At 40.8% G+C, this 24,307-nt stretch overlaps 1 protein-coding gene across 1 annotated transcript in view; it reads left to right on the top strand.

Moving 5' to 3' along the window:
• LOC121898962 overlaps nt 1–24,307 on the top strand; it is a 124,278-nt gene that overhangs the window by 6,937 nt on the left and 93,034 nt on the right. Inside the window, exon 5 of the mRNA XM_042414505.1 lies at nt 1,463–1,604. Within this exon, the coding sequence (XP_042270439.1) occupies nt 1,463–1,604 (142 nt within the window). The remainder of the gene's footprint in view (nt 1–1,462; nt 1,605–24,307) is intronic.

Raw genomic sequence — 24,307 nt, 5'->3', positions numbered from 1 at the left:
GGTGAGATGGATAGGAAAAAAAATGTCAGGATAAAAGTACAGAGAAGGCAGTGGAACAGGCGGCATGGAGAGGAGGAATGGAGAGATAGAAGAAGCAAAGGGAGAATAAAAGTGAAGGAAAGAAAGGGGGGAAAGGTATTGGTTTTGGAGCCAGGAGTTATGGCTTAATTCAATTTGTTCCATTTGGCTCAGCTGTCTCTCTGCTCCACTGGAGGTGAATGTGTTTCTTCATCGGGTAATTGATCCTACACTCCATCCTGGACCCTGGAGTTGGGGTGACTATGGGGATGAAAGGAAGTGGAAAGTGAGAGAGATGGAGAGGGCGGTCTATGGAGGTTGAGAACACGGGTGAGATAGGTGGGGAGAGGTCAGGAAAGTGTGTGAGCAAGATTCAAAGGCAAATAAATAAGCAAAGGCCAAGAAACAAATGAAAGGAGAGTCACAGAAGAAGAAAATGACAAAGAAAGACAGAGCAATATGGTATAATGCATCATTCATCTGCTCTGTGTTTCTAGAATTCTTATGAAGCCAATGATTTGATCTATACACAACAGCAGATCGATTTTCTGGTATATCTGCTGCTTCTCTCTGCGTGTGAAAAGTAGTATTTTCCACCCACTGTTATCTGTTAAAGTGCAAGGAGCTTCTAGTTCTTAAAGTGTCTTTTTACCAATATAATTTCCAATTTGAGTGCTTTCTTTAGTGATTTCTTCAGTCTCCTTGATAAATAAAAAGATATTATGGGCTTGTGTTATGTCAACTTTCTGAGAAATGATGGAATTATGTGTTTTCAGTCAGTTTGGTTTAGCGGATGGCTCTAAACAATACAATACTCATGAGTCTCAGCACCATTGCATTGGAGAAGAAGCCAGGCAGAGCTCCAAATCAGTGCAGTTGTGAACAAAACGACGCACCATAGTTGATGAATTGATCCCTGATTTACCCTAAATCTGAAAGTTAAGCGATTTAAACTGCTCAATGTGATATAATGTTTCTATAAAGCATAACTGTTGAGTTTCAACCCAATATTAGTGGTGCATAAGACCGAATTTTAAGCATGAGGACTGGATATTTGTCACAGAAATACTCACTGGGAGTCATAGTTGACTTTGCTCCTTAAGTATTTATGGGTCTTTGACTTTTTTTTAATCAAAGAACAGACACTTTCTAACACAGTTGCTCCTCTTTTGTACTGATAAGTCAACCCGTGGACTCTCATGTCCATCCCAGCCTTGGAAGTGCTCCACTTTCCAGTCACCTAACAGTGCAGAAAATGAACAAAACTTTTACTTTAGGAACCCAGGATGTCCCTGAATTACTCCTCCCAGTCATCAGCTTCATACCCTAATTCAGCACAGTTTGGTCATTTTCACTGTTACACAACCTGATACAAAGGCTAATGAGTGCAATTGATATTGAGATGTAAATGTCACAGTTATATTTCATTCACTTACATTCCCAGGATCCAGCGTGCCTGGCGTGCCACCGTCACCCGCAGAGGGAGCTGGCATGGGCAAGACAAGAACCGTACCAGTCATCATCAGGATGAGACGGTGCCTTCAAAGAGCCTCCAGGACCCTGTGATGACCACCAATATTTCTCCGGTAAGAATGCATAAAGAAAATCAAAAAGACAACCATATGGTGCGACATGAGAACAAAGCAGGTGGCCAGAGATCTGGACGTCTTTAACTTATCTCCTATCTAGTTATCAGCTTTGATTTGTTCTTTCTGCAGAGAATGAAAAAGCAATTGGTTAGTGGATGCATGGATGGATAGACTAATAAAGAACAGAGCAAAGGAGGGGATGATGGGAGGGGTGTTTACCTCTAGTGTCATCTGGGGGACCGTAGGGGTCGTATTGGTAGAGGTGGATGGGATGCCAACTGGCACTGTGCCCAGATCTGTAATTAGCCGTTAATTAGGTAAATTTTCAAAGCTGGTTGATTGATTAATGAAGTGCCTCTGCCCTTGTCCTCCTCCACCCCCCCTGCCCCTCCCCTTCCTCACCTCTCTCTACTCCTGAGAGAGCGCAGGGGGAGAATTAAACAGTGCTCACATGGCATGGCAGCCAAACAAAAGCCAGAGAAAAAAAACACAGCATGAGCAGCAGATAAACAGTAAGAGGGAGAAGAAGGGAGAAAGAAGCAAAGTCAGGGAAAGGCAGCGATGAGATGAATGCGGAGATGCAAAAAGATGCCTTTAAGACTGCCTGAAGTTCTAAGTGACAGACAAGGACACACGGGTACACATACACAGTCTGCTGTGCTGGTTTCTGTGTTGGCTGTAACAGTGTAGTAATCGCACTGAGACGCACAAGCTGCCTGCCTACGCTCTTTGCAGAGACTGAAAAATATGATGTCATGTCTGCATACTCACTAGTGTGTGTGGGATGCATTTTTTCCCACTCTCTTTTTTAAGCAGTGCTAGAGGAAAGCAAGATTCTCTCAGCAAACAGATGGGCCAGTGTCCTGGTGAGACTCTGTGTGTGTGTGTGTGTGTGTGTATGTGTGCTTGTGTTGTTTTTAGGTTGTTTGTTCTGCTTGAAAGAGTTTGTTGATCATTAGCACAGCAGCAAATGTCTTCCTAATTAGAAAGTTACTGTAACTTAAAAACCAAGATGACAAAGAACACCCCCCCCCCCCCCCCCTCCCCCCATGACTTCCTTTTTTTCAACAATATCTTTATGGGAATTTAAATTAACATTATTGAGACTGTGAAAAATGTGTCTCCCACACCATCCAGTCCCTCCAATATTCACCTCTCATCCCTCCTTAACCCCTCTATTTTCAACAAACAATACATAGATACAAACAAAATACATTATGCATATATGCGTACATATAAGCAAAAGTGTACAATTACAAAAGGGGCAACTTTCTTTTAAGATTAAATGCCAACTTTCTATCTTACAAAACACCTCACCATTTTCAGGTTAGAAACTGTTTTGGCACTCATGTTCGTCACTCCAACTCGTTTACCCTCTTCACTAGCTTGCATCACTCTTTCTTCCTCCACCTCTGCTCAGAACACAATCCCCCACCTTTCAGTTTTTCTTTGTTGTTTTTTTTTTTTTTTAGTTTTTCCCCTCTCACATTCTCTTTCTCTGTTTTACTCTCTTCGCCTGTCCTCATTCACACACTGGATCACTCTCCTGTGGCTGTTGTGATCGCTGAAGGACAGACATTCATCAGCGTAAGGCCAGGGTGCCACATTATATCTGTGTGTGTATATGTGTGTGTGGGTGTTCATGTGAGCTCATGTGGGCTTGAAGGACCTTGCTACTGCCCTGTAGGGGAGGGGGGAAGGTTCAAACATACTTCATGCATATTTCATGGATCTCTGATATTGAACACGAAGCACACACACACATAAACACTTACTCACACACAGACATAGATAAGACACTGCGGCACGCACTGAGGTTTTTCTCCCTCATCTGCTCCAACATAGAAAAATATCCTCGATCCACACACTCGCTCTCAATAACACCTCCCAGAATGAAACTGTTTGTATCAATGTCAAGTTTTCTCTTGCGTCTTCCGTATATTGCAGATGTATGTCCAGCAATGGTGGTCTCAGGCCCGCTGCAACCCTACACCCTGATGTATTATTTCTACACCGAGGGGCCAGGCCCTACATGTCCTGCTCTGGTCATTCCTGGACTGTTGATAGTAAATCAATAGGTCTGACTGTTCTGAACACGTTGCTGCTGAATGTTGGCTGACCTGTGGGGGTTGGTGTGTAGACTGTGTAAGAGGCAGAGTGTTGGGTTGTTCAAACATATAAAGTAACCTAAAGGTTAGTAAATGAGCTTTTAAAAGCTACAACATCTCAGCACCTGGCAAAGTAATGATCAACAATGCAATAGCATACTCTCAGATGTGGTCATTTATGGGATAGTAAAATTCTTACTTAAAGAGGACATATTATGTTTTGTTTTCTGGTTTCTTGTTCCCATGTATATACTGTTATGATGTCGGATATCTAAACTTAACATGGACAAAGTTCCAAGACTTGAGGTTAACATATGTAGAAATGCTTCCTGCATGTCAAAAGCCCAGACTTCAACCTGCTCTGAACGCATTGTTTGCAATGTTTTTTCTACCATGCCTACGAGCTGACGTCAGCTCGTGGCGCATGCCCATAAATGGCCATCCTTTCCATAGCCTTGGTTGCTAAGGTTGTTGCTAATGGTTTTTCCATATGTTGTTTGCATTGTTCACTCTCATATTTCAGATCAGATTTCAGCTAGAACACGTACAGATGTATTTGAGATGTTGACGTTATGAGTAAAGAATGAGAAAAAATCCTACTACTATAGTTTGTTTCATGGTTTGTTGACATAGCCTCCTGAGCAGCCAGAAGTCGGCTGTGACGCAGCTTCTGGAAGCTAACCAATCAGAATAGAGTGGGCTAATTGGGAAGGTTTAAAGAGACAGGAGCTAAAACGTCTTGTTTCAGACAGAGGCTGAACTGAGGGGCAACGTAAAGGGTCAGTATGAGTTAAATACAGAGTTTTTTAAACTGTAAATCATTCATAAACATTCCAGGAGAACCCCAGATTCAAAATATAGACCTGGAAATGTGCATAATATGTCCCTTTTTAAAGAAATTATTTTTTTCTTGTCGAGAGTTAGGTGAGAAGATGGATGCCATGTACTCTCATGTTGGTCCATTAAATATCAAGCTTCTACCAGGAGATAATTAGTTTAGCTTAGCATAAAGACTGGAAACATGAGCAAACAGCTTGCCTAGCTAGAAATGTGTGCCTACTAACATCTCTAAAGCTCACTAATTAACATATTATTCTCATCTGTATTAACCGTGCAAAAACCAAAGTGTAAAGATGACAAGTTACAGTTTTACAGGAAATTATTTATTGGCTTATGTGTCCTGGCTGTAGCTTCATATTTAGTGTACAGATATGACAATGATATCAATCTTCTCATCTATCTCTCGGCAAGAAAGCAAGTATGTGTATTTCCCAAAATGTCAAACTATTCCTTTAATGCAACTTAAAATACTGGCATTCACCCAAATTCTTAACTTGTTAAAGGAAAAACACTCCCAGTACTAGTAGTACAAGCCATGTCTCCAACTTGCCTCCAGGCTAAACTTAACATTCTGCATGTCCACTTATCCTGGAGAATTTGAGAAAGAAACTTATAACTGATTGGCTGCAGTTTTGAATACAGATTAGCTCTTGGACACAGTGAAGAGCCTAGACCTGTGAAGTCTGCAAGATATTATGGACACCAATGCAGTGGTGCTTTTTATTAGCATAAATAGTGTTTATTATTAGGCAGCTTGCACAGTTCTGTATTAGCTTTGAAACTGTGCTCTTTTGTAGTGTGACATGAATTTTTGCCTTTGTGCATGTGCAGAAGTGTGTGTCTGTACATACTGAGTTTGTTGCATGAGAAATCCCCATGATTCACAGCTGAGCGTGGTCTTCTGGGATGGCTTGGTGAGTTTTATTCAAAGACACAAAGCAATGATCAAAGCTAAAGTGTTGAGTTGAGAGTGAAAATGAAGTGCTTCAGTGCTCCGCCTGTCGTTATAAAGAAACTAACACTGCTGCTGGGCTCAAGATAAATAAAGATAAATAAAGATTAAAAATACACATAAGAGCATGAATGCTTGGGTAACTGTGCTAATACAAGTGTGTGTGTCAATAGCTGTGTTTGTTTGCTAGCAGTGTTTGCGGACATTGATGTGTTCCCATCTCTGTGACGTGTCGCACTTTCTTTCCCCTTCTTCTTCTGGGGCCCCGGCGGCAGGAAAGTGATAGTGTAAGCATTCCTGCAGCCTGCGTGGGACATCATTCTCTCATCTCTCACTGCCAAGAATCTCACAAAGCGAAGTGATGGCTTCATCCATGCCTCCACCTCAACCCCCCCTAATCCCTTTTTCCCACCCTCACTCTATGTCATCCCTCGCTTTCCCTCCCACTGCCTGTTGATGCACACAGGCACATACACACACCAGTCCCCCGTTTCTGTAGACAGATGCTAACAGATTACTTGTTTTATTGGTGTCAGTTGGTGTCTCATTTGAAATAAATTTATATACCTCTGCCCCAGAGTTGACATTGATCAGGCTTAACTCATTTAATAGCCATGACATTTGCCTATTAGCTTATTTACTGTCAAAACAGGTCCAGACTCAGCTGGCTTCCTGAGAGACAGTCGCTCTCACATTTGTATTTGTTATCTGGAAGAAAATGTGATTGCTTGTGCAAAATATAAACTCCAGAGGAATATTCAATCCAAGTATACACACACACACACACACACAGACATGGACTCACACACACTAAAGTTAACACCCATTATGCATAACATAATTTCCAAGTGGTAGGGTTGTTGTTGACCTCAACTGCAGAGGTCCAGGCCTTTACTTGAAACAGGCTTACATTAGAGATATTTTATAATTTTTTAGTAAGTATTCCTGTTTTTTTTTTTTAATCTGTTCCAGTTTTATTTAGCTGTTTCTGCTGTTTGCTGATAATGCAAAACTCCATCAGTACAAGTGAGATTCACTAAACCCCTCCCCTGAACAGCAATTGTCCAATTTTAACAACTGTAACTAGTGGATGGCAGAAGCTCTGGATTTCTCCACATACCGAAGTGGTGTGCAAGGGTCTGTGTTGAGTTCAATACCCTGCATATGAACAGTTTTGAGAATATTGTTTTTTAATCCCTTTCTGAACCCAAAAATACAATGGTTAGAGCAAAAGTGTAATGAATGGTTTAAACATTGTATTTGTCTTCTCTAATGTAAGCTGTAAATGTAAGCATGTCCATGTAACTAGCTTACTACCCACAATAGTAACCTAACCAAGCATTACTTCCTCTATAGTCTCTACTGTGTTGAAGCTGGCCGTGCATGGAAGCTATTAGGGTAACCATAGCATCTCTGTCCTTTGCCTTTATTAGATTTGGGGAAGTTAGACTTGGTTATCCTGAAAGCCTTTTCTCTTGTAATGTTAAAAGTGAAATCACTGTTTGAATATAAAAACAATAAAGCACAGGTTAACTAACCTCAGCCTTGCTTGGTCAAGTATGTAAGCTAAATAGGCTCAATCTTTTAGCACAATATCATGTAGATGAATCATGACCAAGGCGTACAGTTAGTTTTTTGTGTTGAGCTACTGACATTGAAACTCAATACTTCCTGCTCAGATTCACAGTAAATGCCTTCTAGAAGCTCAACAGGCACAATCCCTCCTTTTCTTTATAGGCTTTTTATGTGAATAATCTGCAGTAAGTATTGAGTTGTATTGACAGTAGTTTAACTCCGAACAATGGCAAAGTAGAAGATATTAGAATTAGTGATTGATCACTGATAAAAGGGAAACTCACAGCAATAGATTGGCAGGTATGATATGACTTGGTCGTACTGATTGAATTTGTGCAGATGTACATTATGTATGTGAGCCTTCAGATGATTTCATCCCCCGTCAGTGTTTTACCCTGCCTTTATTAAGGACTGGACTTTATTATTATTGGTTTATTCTGGGCACATTCTTTGCATTAATTTAAGACTTGGACAATTTTTTAATAATGGCTTTTATTTGAGAATTTTCACCATGTGAGAGTCTACATAGACAAAGTGTACATTAGCCGGCACGCACACAAGCTTATGTCTAGAGAGCAATGCTCCAAAATAGCCATTGATTTTGTAAAAGCCCATTGGGAAGATATCATAGAGATTTATCATGGCTATACAGTATGGTAGAGGAAAACGAGGAGAGTGCTGATGACTCCAGGAGGTGGAGAGAGGACGATGGATGGCTAGAAAGCTGAAATGAGGAGGAGAAAGAACATAGAAAAGATGTGGATTTTGGAGTGGTAATGAGGATAATAACTCTGCATTAGAGCTTCCATGAGCCTACATTTGTGTGGGTGCGTGAGTGTACGCGCAGGCGCAGGTATGTGTGTCAGAGTGTCTCATTTCTTCTTCATCTCTGTCTCTGTCCAACCTGCACCAAAGATAAATGCTGACTATTAAAGCCGTGAACCTGCAAAGATACACACACTTCCACGCTCACGCCACCTCATGTGCACAAAATATAAACACACCAACAGCCTTCAGTGGCACATTAAGAGCATCTTATGACCCCTCCAAAAAAAATCAATGAAAGCTGTTACACAAATAGAGAAGAGCTGACAAGTGGAAAAGAGAAGAGGGCAAGATAGATCTTGATCAAGACACAGGGGAAAGATAGGAAGAATATGGAGTGAAAAGGGTGTGAACATTTCAGCTGTCTTTAGTCTGCGCACTCCTCACTTTATGACATTTACTGTTGTTTTTCTCGAGCACAGGATCTTGAATCACTTGTTTGGATATTTACAACAGGCTGTGCGTAGAATTTCGATAAGAGCGATAGTTTACAGGTGGTGTATGGGGATTTGATTGGATGCTGTAGCTCACTGCAAACTCCCCCTGAGCTTGTAATTGGTTATTTATCTAGAAAACATGCCTTTTAGCTGACATTACTTAAACTAAACAAGCATATAGCAGTGTGCATTCTCACATATGGTCACTTACAGACATGGAAGTGGCACATATATATACACACAGACTACAGTAACACATAAATCTGCTAGAAGCGTCTCCCAACCATCTGCAGCAGTAATAACAATCTGGTACCTAAGGCTATATGCTCTACTGTTCTATTACAGCACATTTCTCTCTGCACACACATTTTCCCTCCAGTTATCTCCTCCACCCTCTTTCCCGTTCTCCAGTTTTTCTTTCCTCATCCATTCTTCCACTATCGCTTCCAGTCTCCTGCTACTTCTCCTCTTACACATAGGGCTTGTCCCCCTCTTTAGCCCATCTCATACGCAGATAGGCTCAGTCCTCATGGCCAGTGAGTCTGCCATAATGAGATCCCTGGAGGAGAGAGGAGTAGCATGAAGAGCAGAGGAGGGCAGCAGAAGGGAGAGAAAGAGTTGAGGGTTGATCTCCTCTCTGACCTACTGTGACAGGAAACCTCTGGAATAGTTCACCCCCACACATCTTACTATCACCATACCCCTTTACTCTTACTCCATCATCTTCTCCTCCTCCCCCTCCTCTGTTCATCAGCCATCCACCATTAATGTCCATTAACCAGATCAGAGGCATTATAATCCTCCTCTGACAGCATTTCGGCTGTATGTACACTTGGTTTTGCAAGGAGGGGCTGAGGGTAGGGTGAGGTAACTGGTATCTGTCCTTAGAGAGGAGAGGATAGCTCGGTTGTAGAGTTAAATCAAAAGCGTGCATATGAAAGCAGAGGCTAGAGACAGCAATGGAGCAATGGAGGGTCAGAGGAGAAAGAGAAAATGAAGTCCAGGCTGTGAGTTAGATGTTTTATCTCATCGAGTGTGCACAGTGGGTCCATAAGGTATTCACATCCTCTCTTCTTATCTGATCATCGGCTCCTCACTGGTAAGATAAACACCATTCTGAGAGAGAGAAAGAGAGATGATGATGCATATAAAATCTTCTACAAAACACACTTGCTTTTATACACCTGTGTTTTCGGGTTTGCTCATGTCCTTTCTTTTTTTCATTTGATTCTCCCTGTTCAATAATAAACTCTCTCCTCTTATTTTGCCTCAGTGAAGACCTTTCACCGATTAGTCCTCAGTCCATCAACCATATAGGAGGCCAAGTAGAAAGGACTGATGAGCTAGTCATCGACTGTTAAACTGGAGGCACCTCCCTGATATCATAAAGTCTAGGCTGTGGCAGCTAGCTGCTGTTTATCTCATTACCCCGTGCACTAACAGAGCTGCTCATCACAGCTCTAATGGTGTATTAAGAGTTTAAGCAGGAATTCAATACGAGAGACCATTAATGAAATGTTCTGGCCGTTTAAGGAGACATTGTTTTTGGCAAAGTGGTGGTGGTTGTCTTTACACAGACACATGCACGTTTCCTCCTTCCCTTTATCTATTTATCTAGCTCTCTGTCTGCCCGTCCATCTGTTCATCCATCTCTCTTTCTATCTCTGAGGTACATGTAAATATTAGTATTTCAGTGACCAGTGTGGTTTAGGATTCCTTGCTGTAGCAACCCAATGATCTTGTATTGTTCCTCTTTTTAACAACCTGCTCACTGGTCTTTTTTACTTTCAAATGAACACTGTTGCACAAAATAGGTTTTCAGCACTCGTTGTCAAAGCTGTCACAAATTGCCCGCCACATATGTTTCTGAATAAATTTGAGATGCAAATGCGAAGTCATGCATCATTTTATTTTGACAGTGCGAGGTTAAGTTACAGAGATTTATGAGGCAAAATGTCTCATCATCATCATCATCTAATATTTAGCTTTTTGGTCAGGCTTGCAGCTGCAGGGCTCTGTTGATTCTCAATCGATGTCTTCCAGGCTAAAATCTCACATTGAAAACCGACCTTGTGAGATTTAGGCTGGCTTCTGCAAGGCTAACCTTTTAACTACTCAGTCATGTTGAATGTGTGTGTCTGTGTATGAAAGTGTGTATCCATAATATTGGATAAGCGTGTTGAGTATGCTAGGGGAGGCCCTGGAGATGTCTTGTGGGTGGATTTCTCACAGACACATTTGATCTCTATCTGCCCTTTCTCATGTCTTTTTGATCTGTGAGTCAGGGATGAAGGGGGAGAAGTGTTGTCCTCTAGTTTGATGCACATAATGAGTTTCTACTCTTTACTGCATCACAAAGAACAGAACATAACACATTAAAGGGTTGAAAAGAAAGATAGATAGCAGATTGCTGTGGGCTGAATGCCAAGCATTTTAATGTGGCGCATGTGCACATGTCATCGTGTAAAAACTGTGTTAGTGTTGTCAGATGCATGTGTGCTTTAGTGTGTTGGGGAATCTTCTCAGCCAAAGGCCTTTGCTTTGAAGTTTGCCTTTGTCTATAATAGATTGTTGAATCTTTGAAGCCATTGTGAAAGAACGGGTATTTGCATATGCATTTACATCAACTTAAACATACTGTATGGGCATGTGTAGTGTGTAGACAGTACAGTATGTGTGCTCATGTGTGTCATGTGCACCCACAGACCTGCCCCCCCCCTTAGCAGTTTAAACACTGGCCCAATGTGTCCACATAATCTTCTACCATCACCATGGTAACAGTGAACTTGCTCAGGATGTCCTTATTTACCTATGCAAATGACATCATGCAGCTCTCCAACCTGTCAATCATGATCCTAAGCATATTGTAAAAGTTCAGCCAAAAAGGAACCGTCAATGTCAGGTCCGTTATGTAACCTTCACTGAGCACCGGTTTGTCCAAAGCCAAGTGTTCTCTGTCGAAATCAATGTCTCTAAAAGTTTTTGAAGCAATGCTAAATCTCACAATACCTCATGGCAATGTCGGTATGGTATGGGTAGTAGAACCTTTTCTCTTTTTTATGTATTTACAGTCTTATAATTCATGGGTTTTTTTGTTACATTGTTGTGCTGTTTTTGTAACTGTGTTTTTTGCAGTGTTTTTGTAAAGAACCTCTGTGCAAGCTTCAAGCAGACCCATCAGCTTTTCACTTTCATTTATATATTCATTTTGTCTGCATATACGATAGAAATGGCTGCAATGTTTTAGGAAATTAAGGGTGATTTAATGCTGTCTGAACTTGCAAAAGCTACAGAAGTCCCCCTGTTCTCTTTCTTCTTTTTCTGTCTGGACTGAGCATTACCTCCTGAGCTTGCTTGTGTTCATTTTCTTCTTTTTGCAATAGCAGAAATACTTATTATTCTTCCAGCTTCTCCATCTCTCTCCTCTACTCTTGTATCCACTTAACTTTTCTCTCCCGATCTCCTCCTTCTTAGCAGTTCCTTCCTGAGACTCTCCTCCTGAGTCTCATTCTCTGTAGCTGATATCATTTTTTATCAGTTCTTATACATTTCATCTTCTGAAACCACTGGATTTGTTGTGCAAGTCATCACAATATGTGCTCAAATGACAAAGTATGCAATAGAACTGTAGAGCAAAAATGCAGTATCTTATTCCAGACAAGGCTGCTGTCCATTATTGGCTGATCCATCTGGAATGAGACACCTCCAAGTCTGAGGTGGTGATATTCGTCTGGAAAATGGCCCCTTTGGGTTGGGAATAAATTGCTGCCTCAAGTGAAGGAGATCAAATATCTCGGGATCTTGTTCACAAGTGAGGGTGAGATTGACTGGAATGTGAGATTGACAGGTGGATCAATGCAACATCTGCAGTAATGCAGGCAGTGTTGTGGTGAAGAGGGAGCAAAGCATGATGGCAAAGCTCTTAATTTACGTCTACTTCCACGTCACTTATTGTTATGAGCTTTGGTTAGTGACCGAAAGCATGAGATTGTGGATACACACACTGCTAAAAGGAGTTCCTTCTCAGGATGTCTTGGCTGACCTTTAGAGATGGGGTGACAAACTTAGGCATCTGGAATCAGCTCAGAGTAGAACAGCTTTCTCTTTTGCATGAAAAGGAGCCAGTTGAGGTGGATACCTCCTGGACGATTCCTTGTGGAGGTATTCCAGGTGTGTCCAACTGAGAGTAGACCCTGGGGCAAACACAGAACACACTGGAGAGATTTTGTATCCCATTTGGCCTGTGAACACCTTGGGATCACTGGAGGAAGTCACTAAAGTGGAGGGTGTCTGGGATATTTTTCCTTGCATAGATGAATGCATGGAAAATAACTGTATTACCGTATCATGAAAATATAGAAGGTAATAATGATATCTTACTGTAAATTCTTTACATTTCGTTTTTTTGGGACAGGTGGCAGTCATTAGTTTTCTTGAATAAATGATCCCAGATCCCAGTAGCGCTATAGTAAATAGCTCAGTGATCCTCTTCATGAAGCAATTTCAAAAAGCCAGTAATGGCAAACAGGAAACACTCTGGGTCTATAGGCACTGTGTATAGCTAATGACTACTCATGAGTTACTGTTCTATCTCCATGCACATAATTGTGTGTGTGTGTGTGTGTGTGTGTGTGTGTGTGTGTGTGTGTGTGTGTGTGTGTGTGAGTTTTTGTGTTTGTGTGTTTGAGGGGAAGAAGGTTTACAATACTGTTTACAGTAAAACATTTACTTTGAAAAATGATATCATGCATCACCTCCAAATGTTTCTCCTCCTGCAGTCATTTAGCAGATGTTATTTCCTGCCACAGGGAAAGTGAACAGGGAATGAGAGAGAAGAATTAGTATTACACCCAAAATACCAAGACAGCAATGGGAGTGGCAGAGAGAGGAGAGAGAAATGAAACACAAGGACACAAAAATGGGAATGTTTTTGAGGGTGACTGCTCAACTTACTTTTTTTTCAATAAGAAGCCAATTAAACTGTACATGCGTATAGACTATATATAAACACTTTAATATCTCAATGTTATTTAAAGATTTATGACTTTTAGTGGCTTCAAGTGCTCATTAATCCAGAGTTTGCCGTAGTTATTGCACACATACTAGCACATGTATATAGCAGTACTAAAATAAACTAACAATGTGCACAATGTTTCCTCTCCAGGCATTTTTAATCTCAATTTTAGTATTTGCCCTTATGTTGTTGTGGGTGTGCTTTAGTTATTTCAAACTCCATGTAGATAACAGTACTCTAGATGCCTATTTCCACTATGAAAAGCATGCTGGAGTGCACAGTAGACATGCATATGTGATAAGAGTCTTGTTGGAGTTGGGCATTTCGTAATTTTAAAGAATTGATCATTTCAGTTTGATCATTCATTCATATCTTTCTGCAGAGTCTTCTGCAACAATCACATTTTCTGAGAGCTCAAGGTGCCTGCTTGTTTTGTCTGACCAAAGGTCCAAAACCCCAACATATTTTATTTACAATGATATAAAACAGAGAAAAGCAGCGAATCGTCACATTTGGAAGCTGGAACCAGCTAATGTTTGGCCTTTTTGCCTAATAAATGACTTGACTGATTGTACAGTAAGAAGGGTTATGTGTGTGAGACAGAGAGAATATAATACAGGTGACCACTTTTTTCTGTAGTTATTGTTTAAGCATAAAAAAATGAACATGATACATCATTACATGTATTCAACAAGAATAGGCTCAGAGACATAAGAGACTAAGTTAGCAGGAAGAGGAGATAAAAAGCCCAGGTGAAGAATGGGAGGTATGAACCGTAATATGCAGCTTTCAGGAAGAAAAATGACTCATAGAATAATTTTGCTTTTTCCAATTTATGGCCACACACAGAGCATTTTTAAGTGAGGCAACAATAAGAGTATGTTATACTGTAGGGGGGTAGTGCCATTACAGCACAGCAGCTAATTACTAACCCCAGATGGCATTCTGGGGATCCAATTTTTCCTCTGGTGGAATCTTATTTACTCAGCTTTAAAGACAGTCAGTAGACTTCTAAAAGTCAAACATTTTTCCTCATAATTTTTCTCCTTTCAATTTGTGCAGTGGTTAACCATCTCTGCCGATGATGAAAATGGCTGCACGAGTGTAGAAAGGCCGTTTAAAATACAGGAAGAGAGAGGAAGAACTACTGGGCCTATGAGCTCAGTTTTAATCACCTCTCATCTTACAAACTGTATCTTTTTACTTCTCTGCCTCCCTTGTTCTTGTTCTCTAGCACATTGTGTTTTGACTGTTAATTAGCATGTCTGTCACCCCAAAAATACCTCTCTCTCTGTGCTGTGTGAGGAATATAAATATACATTTTCTTTTAGCCTCACTCTTTTTTTCTTAGGTCCTTGTTTGACTCGTAAAATCGCAGAAAGTATAAAGCAGTTTGGTGCAAAAGGAGATATTACTGTTTGACAAAAATGACATCTGCTCTTACAAAATGACTGATAAAAGTAAGGTATTTTTAAGACACAGTAATGTAAAAAAAACCTCTCACTGCTTCAAAATGAACACAGATTTCTTAAATGCATTCTGACAAACTTGAGGTAATTTTTTTATCTTTTCAGTATCTTTCTCTGTCTCTCTCACATGTCCCTTTATTCTCTCATTGTTCCTTCTACCAAAAAAGTATGACACCTCATTAAATCATTTCTGGTGCCTTGTGCACCTTTCATAGTGGCACTGCTGGGCAAGGTCAGAATGCTGATATATAGAGCCCACACATTTACACTGACAGATATTTTTGCAGGGTAGAGCACAAGGAGTATGATAGGAGCAGATCTGTGATTCCATGTGTTGAAATAGAATCTGAATTTCAATGCTGCCTTGTCTGCACCAACAAAAGCACTAATTATCTCCTCATTAACCTGTGACCAGGTGTAGGTGTATGTGTGTGTGCGTGTGGTCTCCTTAAATATTCACTCCCCTCTCTGTTCTTTCATATTGCTCTCTACTTCTATCACTAATAAGGATGGTGTCACCTCTATCATGTCTGCTGTGTCTGCTGACACGTAGAGGACAACTTCATACACACCTAAATGCCCTACAATGTCTCACCACCCTAAAAAAGAGACTGTTGTTTCAGGATTAGCTCTAAAAGTAAAACAAAGATAAAGGATAAAGGGACATGGAGCTTTATGTTAACTAATCATCAGTTATTTGACAGGTAATACCAGAGAGCTTCAAAAATAGTCACAAGCTCCACCTCTAAGTCAGTCCAACTGATGTTAGATTCTCTTTTTTGTCTGCAATAGCACACATATCTGCTCTGTAAATCACTTGTCCTGTGTTCTCCTTTGACAAAAAATCAGAAACCAAAGTTTTTCATTAATTTGATGAAATACTGTTCTACTATCCGTCTATGTAGATGTAATCCCTAATTCTATACAGCCAATCAAATCTTGCATAAAGCAATAACATGGCATTCGATCATAGACAGAGCAGACGGTCACACTGAGCCTGACAGTATCCTGCTACACGACACAAGAGCCGCAGACTGAACAACAACCCACATTAGCTTTCCTGCTAAAGTTAAAAAATCGGATATAATAATCATCCGCTTATAATGATCAATTTGACCTTGACAGAAGTGATCACTATAAGCAGTTTCCACTGTGTAGAGCTGGGAATGAGCATAATAGGTCCCCTTTAAACAACATGTAAATTTACCTGCAAATGTCACTTTCATCCTGTTAGATGCTGGTTTGGTCGTTGCTCTTCGAAATTCCTGTCTGCCCATGACTTGTAGCTACAACAGTTTGTTTACTTTGTTTCTGTTTCCTTATGGTCTCTCTGGCAGCCTACCAGCTAATGTCAATCAAACAAAGACACCGACACACCCCTCCAGCCGGCCGCAACCTTTTTTTCTCAGTTTTAATAAAACAAAACTCTTAACAATATATTTTGAAAAAAAAACATGTTATTTTGACTGCAAAGAGGGATGATTAAATATGAATAAATATGACAATATCAGCTGGACTTAAATATCCTTGCTTCAACTTAACTCAATTGTAATGATGAAGAGCCAATAAACAAGAAAGCAAACCGCTATTACCAACATCAGTGAAGGACAGACGTTATAATTGAAGTTCAGAATATCTCAAAACAAAAATAAGGCACACATCTGTACACACACATCTGTAATTTTAATCAGCGTGGCGTAAAGCCAAACACACTTGAGATAAATCAAGATAATTCAGCAGCCTGTTAGAAGGAGTCTGGCTGTATCAGTGACACCAGGGCTAGTGACTGTAGCAGCATGTGTAGAGGCTCTGTAATGGTTATATTTAGCTCCTTATCTCCCAGACGGCTCTCTCAGCACACAGTCGCCTGGCACAGCAGTCTATTCTGGTGAGAACTATGAAACTGGGAACAGTTAATGCCACTCTGGCCCTGACAAAGCTATAGCCTCAATAATAATCTTCTGTTTGGGCAAAACTTTTGCTCTCGCCCCAAAATGTATAATAATAGTTCTTTTTTTGGAGTGGTTGTCATTTTTAGTTTACCCCGGCTTCACTTGCAGCATAAGGAATAGAGATTTCCCTAATTTTTCACTTTTTCAATTCCTATGTGTTTTCTCTTCACCTGATTGTCACTCTTTACCTTCTTTCATTTTCTCCCAGAGCTTGTTTTCCTCCTTGTCTGGTTGAATGAGAGTTGGAAAGAGGGTTTGTGTTTTTGTGAAAGTGTGTGATGTTCCATATGATCCCTGCCAGTGTTTGAAGCTGCATTACATCAGACTCGCTATCCTGCCTGTAAAGCCCCTCTGTCATAGTGTATCTGTGTGTGAGGAGGAAGGGGGCTGAAGGCATTGATTTTCACATATATCCTGTATAAACATGAGAAACGCACATACACAGGAATTCTAAAATACGTATACTCACAGCATTGCATGCGGACACATAGGCACAAAACACATGCATGTATGCATGCACATTGCAAACTTGTACACTTACAGGTATGTGCACAGTACTCAAGATGACATTAGTATATTCTGCTGCTGCTGCTGCTGCTGCTGAAACACTGGGGCTTTCTCTTCTGCATTATAGATGAGGAAGCTGTGAACAGCTTGTTTGCTTTCTAAATTAAGTTTTTCTCTCCTCTCTGTGCCTCTGCCTCTCTCTGTGAGTTTTTTGCATGTTGGCTTTTTACACCTCAAGACGAGCCAAAGCTTGTGCATGTCAGTGTATGTTTGTGCTTTTCTGCATGTTGGCACACGTGTGTTCACAAGTGTAAGGAGGGCTCTCTACTGGTATTTGGTGTGAGCGGCGCTCATCTTTAATGCATGCTACCCTGTGTATGTGGAAGTAACACCCTCTAAGCTAAGGGCTTTCCTGCTGGTTAGCCTCTAGTGGATTGCAGCTAGTCACTAAGCACATGCTCAGTACATTCACACACAACGCCTATCTAAGACTCTACAGTGCAAGCCTGCAACATCTGTGATCACTCTCTGACACTGAGTGTTTCCTTCCTATCAACTTACTATAAACTGTAACTATTTCTGAATGTTGAAACCAATGCAGAGTGCCATAAGATGCAGTTCTTCTAATGGTCGCTAGATGATGGCTCCAAAACCTCTCAGGCTGCAATAGGAAAATCCTGCTCTAAATATGAAGTCAATTTTTTAAATTTTCTGTTAAAGAGACTTAAACCTGCAGTGCAGAACTTTTACATATGAATGAACGTCCATTACATTCAAGCCCTTGCCAAACAAGTTCACACAATGCTGATTAAGCCTGTCACCACCAGGTATATCTCTCAGAGTATAAGACAGTAAACAGAGTTTTTGATCTAATGTTGGTTGCAACATTCCCGCGCTGTTGGATGGATGCATATTGCGAATGCTCTATAGGCAGAGCATGCGCACCAGAGACTTTCTCCGGCCGACAAGCCAACTTCCGGTTAGCCCTTTGCTAACTTGAATGGAGATAAAATAATTTAAACGTGTAGCTCTTCTAGACTTTCCAAATATTCCAAATGGATCAAATTCTGATAGTGAAACAAGTCATTTCACGGGGGTTGTGTGACAATTAAAATAATTTAGCCACCGTTTTACAGCTGGAACAGTAGCAAAGGAGCAGGCTACAGTAGAGCCTATGATGTAAGCACGTGTAAACAATGTTTTTGTAATTACTCTCACTGCCAGAAGGGGGAGACAAAAGTCCCGCACTCCAGCTTTAAGAGGCTTAAAGGGTATGTTTTGAGACATGTTTGCCTTGACAGGGGCCCTATGCTATCACACTCAGCTGTGCTGGTTGCTACCTCATCAATAAAATTTAGCTCCACCCACCCCTCGCTCATTGCACTCATTTTCTTGCTCCAACAAGATGGCAGCAAGAGAGAAATCTGAAATCCAGGCTCCAAAAATGCCTCCAGAAACCTGGTTAATGTTTTCTGTCTTGCTTTGTCTCTAGTTCCATCTCTGATGCTCTCCAGTGAAAACAAGATGACAGACAAAGGGGGAAAAAAAATACGAGAACAGGGAAGTGGGTCAAGAAGAGTGTTTGATTGTTTGCTTTTTATCAGAAACAATGATCAGTGACATTGTGCGTTTCTTTGTTGTATGCTCCTGATTTGGTTTACTTAAGAGCAACAGAGTACTATATCCTGGATTGATGAGATCACAGCAAACTGCAGAGCCAGGTCAGTGACATTTATCCACAATAAATCAAATCTTACAGTATGTACTGTGCAATCTCCATGACTCTAAGTAATAGCTTGCTTTTTAAGAATTGTCGTTTTTTCCTACTCCACCAAACACACACATGCTGAGTGGTGAGATTATCTTATTTTAGCTCAGTTACTGGAGTCCATTGGATCAAGAAGTGGTTTCAGTCTGGCTTATGTGAATTACCTAAATAACAAAATACACTCATTTATTAGGTTACACCTTGCTAAAGTTGATGTAGTCTAATGCAACAGCCCTGTAATAATTCATGAAGGCTGTAATGTTCAGATTTTGTTGATTCAACTTTGTGGTCATTTTAAATGGGGTGGACACATATTAGAAATAGTATATTAGCCTTCATTGAAATAATATTCAGACTGTATAAACTCTGAGACATCCTACGTCTATTCCGGAGCTGCCAGCAGGAGCCCAGTCTTAGGATATCTAATTTGTTATTCCATTATTATCTGATTTCTTATGCAGACTTTGGCATATATAAACAGTCTGTCTTTTGATGTACTGAAAAAGAGTTTAGTATCTGTTAGTTGAACTAGCAGCCTTTCTGTCTATTGACTCTTGTCACTGTCTGACTGTATTACTTTGTCTGGCTCTTACTGAGGTATGGGTGGGTGAATCAGAGGTTCTTGTACCTTTTGTATAACCTGCAGCCAGGCAGGGCACCGCTGTCCCTTTCATTCCTCTGGTTTTATTTTCACTGGTCAGGCTTAGACAGAGTTGGGTCGGAGGCCATTAATTCACAGAGAGACAAACAAAAAGGTAGAGTGAAGACGACAGAGTTAATGCATAGTTTGTTGGTGCAAATCATGGTCACACACACACGTCTCTTTTTCTTTTCTAAAAGTACTTGTTGATGTACTACACCACATGCATGCATCACACAAACAAACAGAAATGAGAACATTACCTCTCTGCCTGGATGGCAGTGATTATACTGTGAATGCCTCTGGGCTTGTCTCTATCTTGTGCTGTGGTTGATCTCTAACATTGACTGCTCACTTTACACACATACACACATATGGTCTGTTGGATTCACAGAACATGATTATGGTGTGTGATGTCTCTGTCTTGAAGGACTCTCACCTGCCCTGGACAGCCTATTCCCATGCCAGGTACCTCGACTACCCTGAATGTCAAGCAGAAATGACTTATCAGTCTCCCATCCATCTCTTTTTCTCCCTCCCTCACTCTCATTCCCTTGTTCATGCTGTCTGTCAGATTGGCCCCCATGGGGCAGCTAGCCAGAGGTCAGACCTCCCTCCTTTCTTTCCCTGTTCCTCTCCAACTTTCTGTCCACCCTGTCCAGTGGGACAGAGGGTCACTGACTGACATTTATCTCCACAGATCTCTTCAGACAGGGAAATAGCTTTTGTCAATGTATTTGTCTGTGTGCGTGCGTATGTGTGTGTGTGTGTGTGTTTGTGTGTGTGTGTGTGTAGATGAAGATGTGCCCTTTGGTGCTGAATAGAATTATTTTTGCAGCTGGTCCACTGATGGTGAAAGCTGCCATTTGTAAGATTTTAAGAGCTGAAATGCTTCTAAAATGTTACCGGAAATGTATCAGTAGATGAAGCTCCAATGCCATCTCAACTCAAAGTCAATTTTTCAGAGCTTTCAACTGCATTTCAGTTTTCATAATATGCCATATACGATCACCTGTTATCACATGATAAACATGACCTAAAGAAAATTTCATTTGAAGTCTGTGAAAGTGAAAAAAGCTAGTAAGTAGAAGTTAAATTGTGTTGTTTTTGTCAATACAGATCCCAAGGTCAGGGTGAACTTGCACTCTAAAATGTATTTTTGTAATTTTGGTTAACTGACCCATTATTGTCACTCCAGACCAACCAAATTCTGGTCTTTTTCTGATAACTTTGTTCAATTGTTTGGAACAAATGCATTGTGGAGCCTTAAAACTCATCTTTCACAGGATGAAAATAGTAATTTTCACATGTTTTTTAGCTTCAGGATGATAGAGTAACCACCAAAAGAAAAGACAGCTTATGCCCAAACGAACATCCTCTGGGGGAAGTTGACAAGCTGGAGCTTTATGGTGTTTGTGTGTGAAAGCATGTACAATAATGTAAAGCTTGCCCACACTGTGATAACACGTCTGTCTATCTACTCAAAGGTTACCCACAGTGTTGCTTTGAGACCAGCAGATGGTAAAGCCATCCAACTACTGCAGATATTGCATTTAACTGCTACAACACACACGCAAACACTCCATAGTCCCCACCATCCCCTTTTTGTCCGTGGGGTTGTATTATGGTCTGATTGAGATTCTGTACCAAGCCCGGCTCTGCACTCATTGCTTTTATCAGTGGACTTTTATCTCTCCCCCCCCAAACCCCACAACCTCCATCCTCCCACCTCGACCCAGCAGTCAGATATCACAGCCTGCCCCTGAGCCCTGCGAGCTGCCAGGGTGGCCAGCTGCTCCCCCCCACCCACCCACCCACCCACCCACCCACACACACACACACACACACACACACACCACTTCCACCTGCACCACTGTCATCAAATGTACCATTTCACTGTTAGGGATGAGTTACATGGACAACAGTGTGGAGCACATGCTACAGTATATTTTGATGTGCTCTCTTGTCCTTGTGTGCAAGCAGGTATGAACAAACAAGTGACTTAAAAGGGAAGACTGAGAGCGATGTTGTTAAGGCTTTGTTTATAATAGCGATAGAGTCAGAATGGGTTTATCAGTGAGTGCCTCTGCAGGCAGCTCATGTCTGAGGGGTACTTAATTAGATCTGGACAATTTTCTCACTTGCCCGCCTCCCCACCCCCCTACCCCCCCACCCCTACATTTTTCTTTTCCTTCTGCATCTCTCGATCTCTTATCTCTCTCATGCTCATTCATAATAAGATGCACACACGCACACACACACACAGTTTTTAGCTGTTGTTTTTTAGGAATGACCCCTATAGCTCGTTAGGAGTACAGTTAAAGCATAGTGTATGTATGTGCTCACACATTCACACATTACACATGCCTGTAATGTGTAAATATGTTAGCTGCATAAAGGTGGAGACTGATATGTAAAACAGGTCACGTCGACAAGGACGTGTATGTGTCTGTGCATGGATGTGTGTGTGTGTGTGTGTGTTGAATATCTGCTGACATAGGCTCTGTGCCCTCCAGCAGTTCTCTTTGCTTACCCAACTCTTATTAAAGCAGTAAATATGGCCAGGACATAAATTTGACGTCATGATTTAATTCCACTTTCCACCTCTCTAGCTCTCTCTGCACTTTCTCTCCATCTCTCTCTCTCTCTGTTTGTGTGTGTGTGCTCGCTTGCTGATGCTCATTAATATGGCATTAATGTTGCCTTCTAATTACAAGAAGCCAAGAATTGCTGGGGGCCAAAGTTTGATGCATTCTGTTTCAGGGTGCTCCTTGCTCTTTTGAAATATGCCCACCTTTACCTTCCTCATCAATCTAGTTTAGAGGTAGTGATATATTGTAGCCTGTGTGAGTTTTTATGAGTGTGTGTAATTGGAGTTTTATGTAGATGTTCTTGGGCTGTTAAGGAGCCAAACACACTCCAGGTGTTACTGTGGCCTCTGCTCTCATCTTAAAGGTACTTTGGACAGCTGCAGCACGATGTGATACAACAAGATACACATTCAGAAGATAACACATTGTACAGTGTAGGAATGCACTGTACAGATTCCCTCCTTTCGTAAAAAGTAAAACCACGGGCTATAAAAAAAAAGGCAGATTTGCTGTAAAGATAATTAATTCCCTCTTTAATTTGGAGTTTGGCACATTTACTGTAACTGAGATGAGATATCACTGCTTCAAGTACAACCGACATCACATGATCACTCTCTTTATCACGACTCTGAAAGAAAACTTTTCATTTATGTAGTTAGTTTGTTCATTTCTGTTTCCATGCCATGCCAAGCATTCGTCCCATCTCATATGAGATTACAATACACAGATGTAAAGACAAATCTGGGTGAAAAGCAAAAGAGAACAATGTGTCATTACTGCAGTCCCATCTCGCTGGAAAACTGATGCAGCAAAACATTGTTTGAAACACAATGTTTGCAAAGTTTTTGATTTTTTTAACCACTTTTTGCACAAGGAATATGTCTAGCATCTCCTGTAGAATATTTTACATGTTATAAATATGGTCACTGAATACCAATGAAATGAAAACAATATTACTTAAAACACAAGTTTTCAACATCATTTAGTGTAGTTGAATAGAAAGCCAGACATGTTCCACCTGCAAATCACAGTGCTGTTATCAGCTTCTCCAACAAACTTAAACTTTGGGGAGGGGGGGACAGCCCACAAAATCTGGGGAACATTCTGCATGTGTTTCATCACCAGATATCCACTTTTAAGATTTCATATTTTTCATATTTTTGTTAAATGATGGATTACATGTGATAACCATGCAAGTAAGTATGGTGTTTGTTGATTTATAATCATAAGCTAGTGAGGAATGTTGGCAAGGGTTACTCAGCAACCAGACTGTGGTGGTCGGACAAAAGTGACTGAATAACTTCTGCATTCACACAGACTACCTATCTTTTGTCAGGAGTGATTATTTGGCATGATCAACACAAACATCTCTGCTTTCACTGTAAGCAAAACTGCATTCAGTTTGACTTTCCCACCACAGTAATGGCAGCATTGCCAGAGCACACAAGACATAAATCAGCTGGCAGATTATTCTTAATCAAACATAAAAACATACAGCAAGACATTTACTGATAACACACACACAAAGCCAAAGCAAAGACAATCAATCATGAAATTATCTACCTACAGTAATTTCAGTTCACATGTTTATGTACAAAATTTCAAATAAATTGTGTACCAAACAGCAGTAGAAAGAAGGAGAGAAATGTTCATACCAATTTGTATTCTGATAAAAGGACTTATTTTCCTTATCTCATAGGCTTTCTGTGAGTAACTTCATGGTTTCTAAATGGTAAATGGACTGCACTTATATAGTGTCTTTCTACCTTAACGGACAAAGCGCTTTACAATTTTTGCCTCTCATTCACCCACTCAGACACACACACACTCACACACCAATGGCAGCAGAGCTGCCATGCAAGGTGCTGGCCTTACCATCAGAAGAAACCTGGGCTTCAGTGTCTTGCTCAAGGACACTTTGACACATAGACAGGAAGAGCCAGGGATCGAACCACCAACTCTGCAATTAGCGGACCGTTAGCACCGTTTTGTATGTGAATATAGCCAACTGAAACTCAAAAA

This window comes from Thunnus maccoyii, chromosome 6 (assembly GCF_910596095.1).
Source record: "Thunnus maccoyii chromosome 6, fThuMac1.1, whole genome shotgun sequence".
Taxonomy (NCBI): Eukaryota; Metazoa; Chordata; class Actinopteri; order Scombriformes; family Scombridae; genus Thunnus; species Thunnus maccoyii.
Note: the sequence above shows the minus strand (reverse complement) of the source record. Positions and strands in the feature narration are given on the sequence as shown.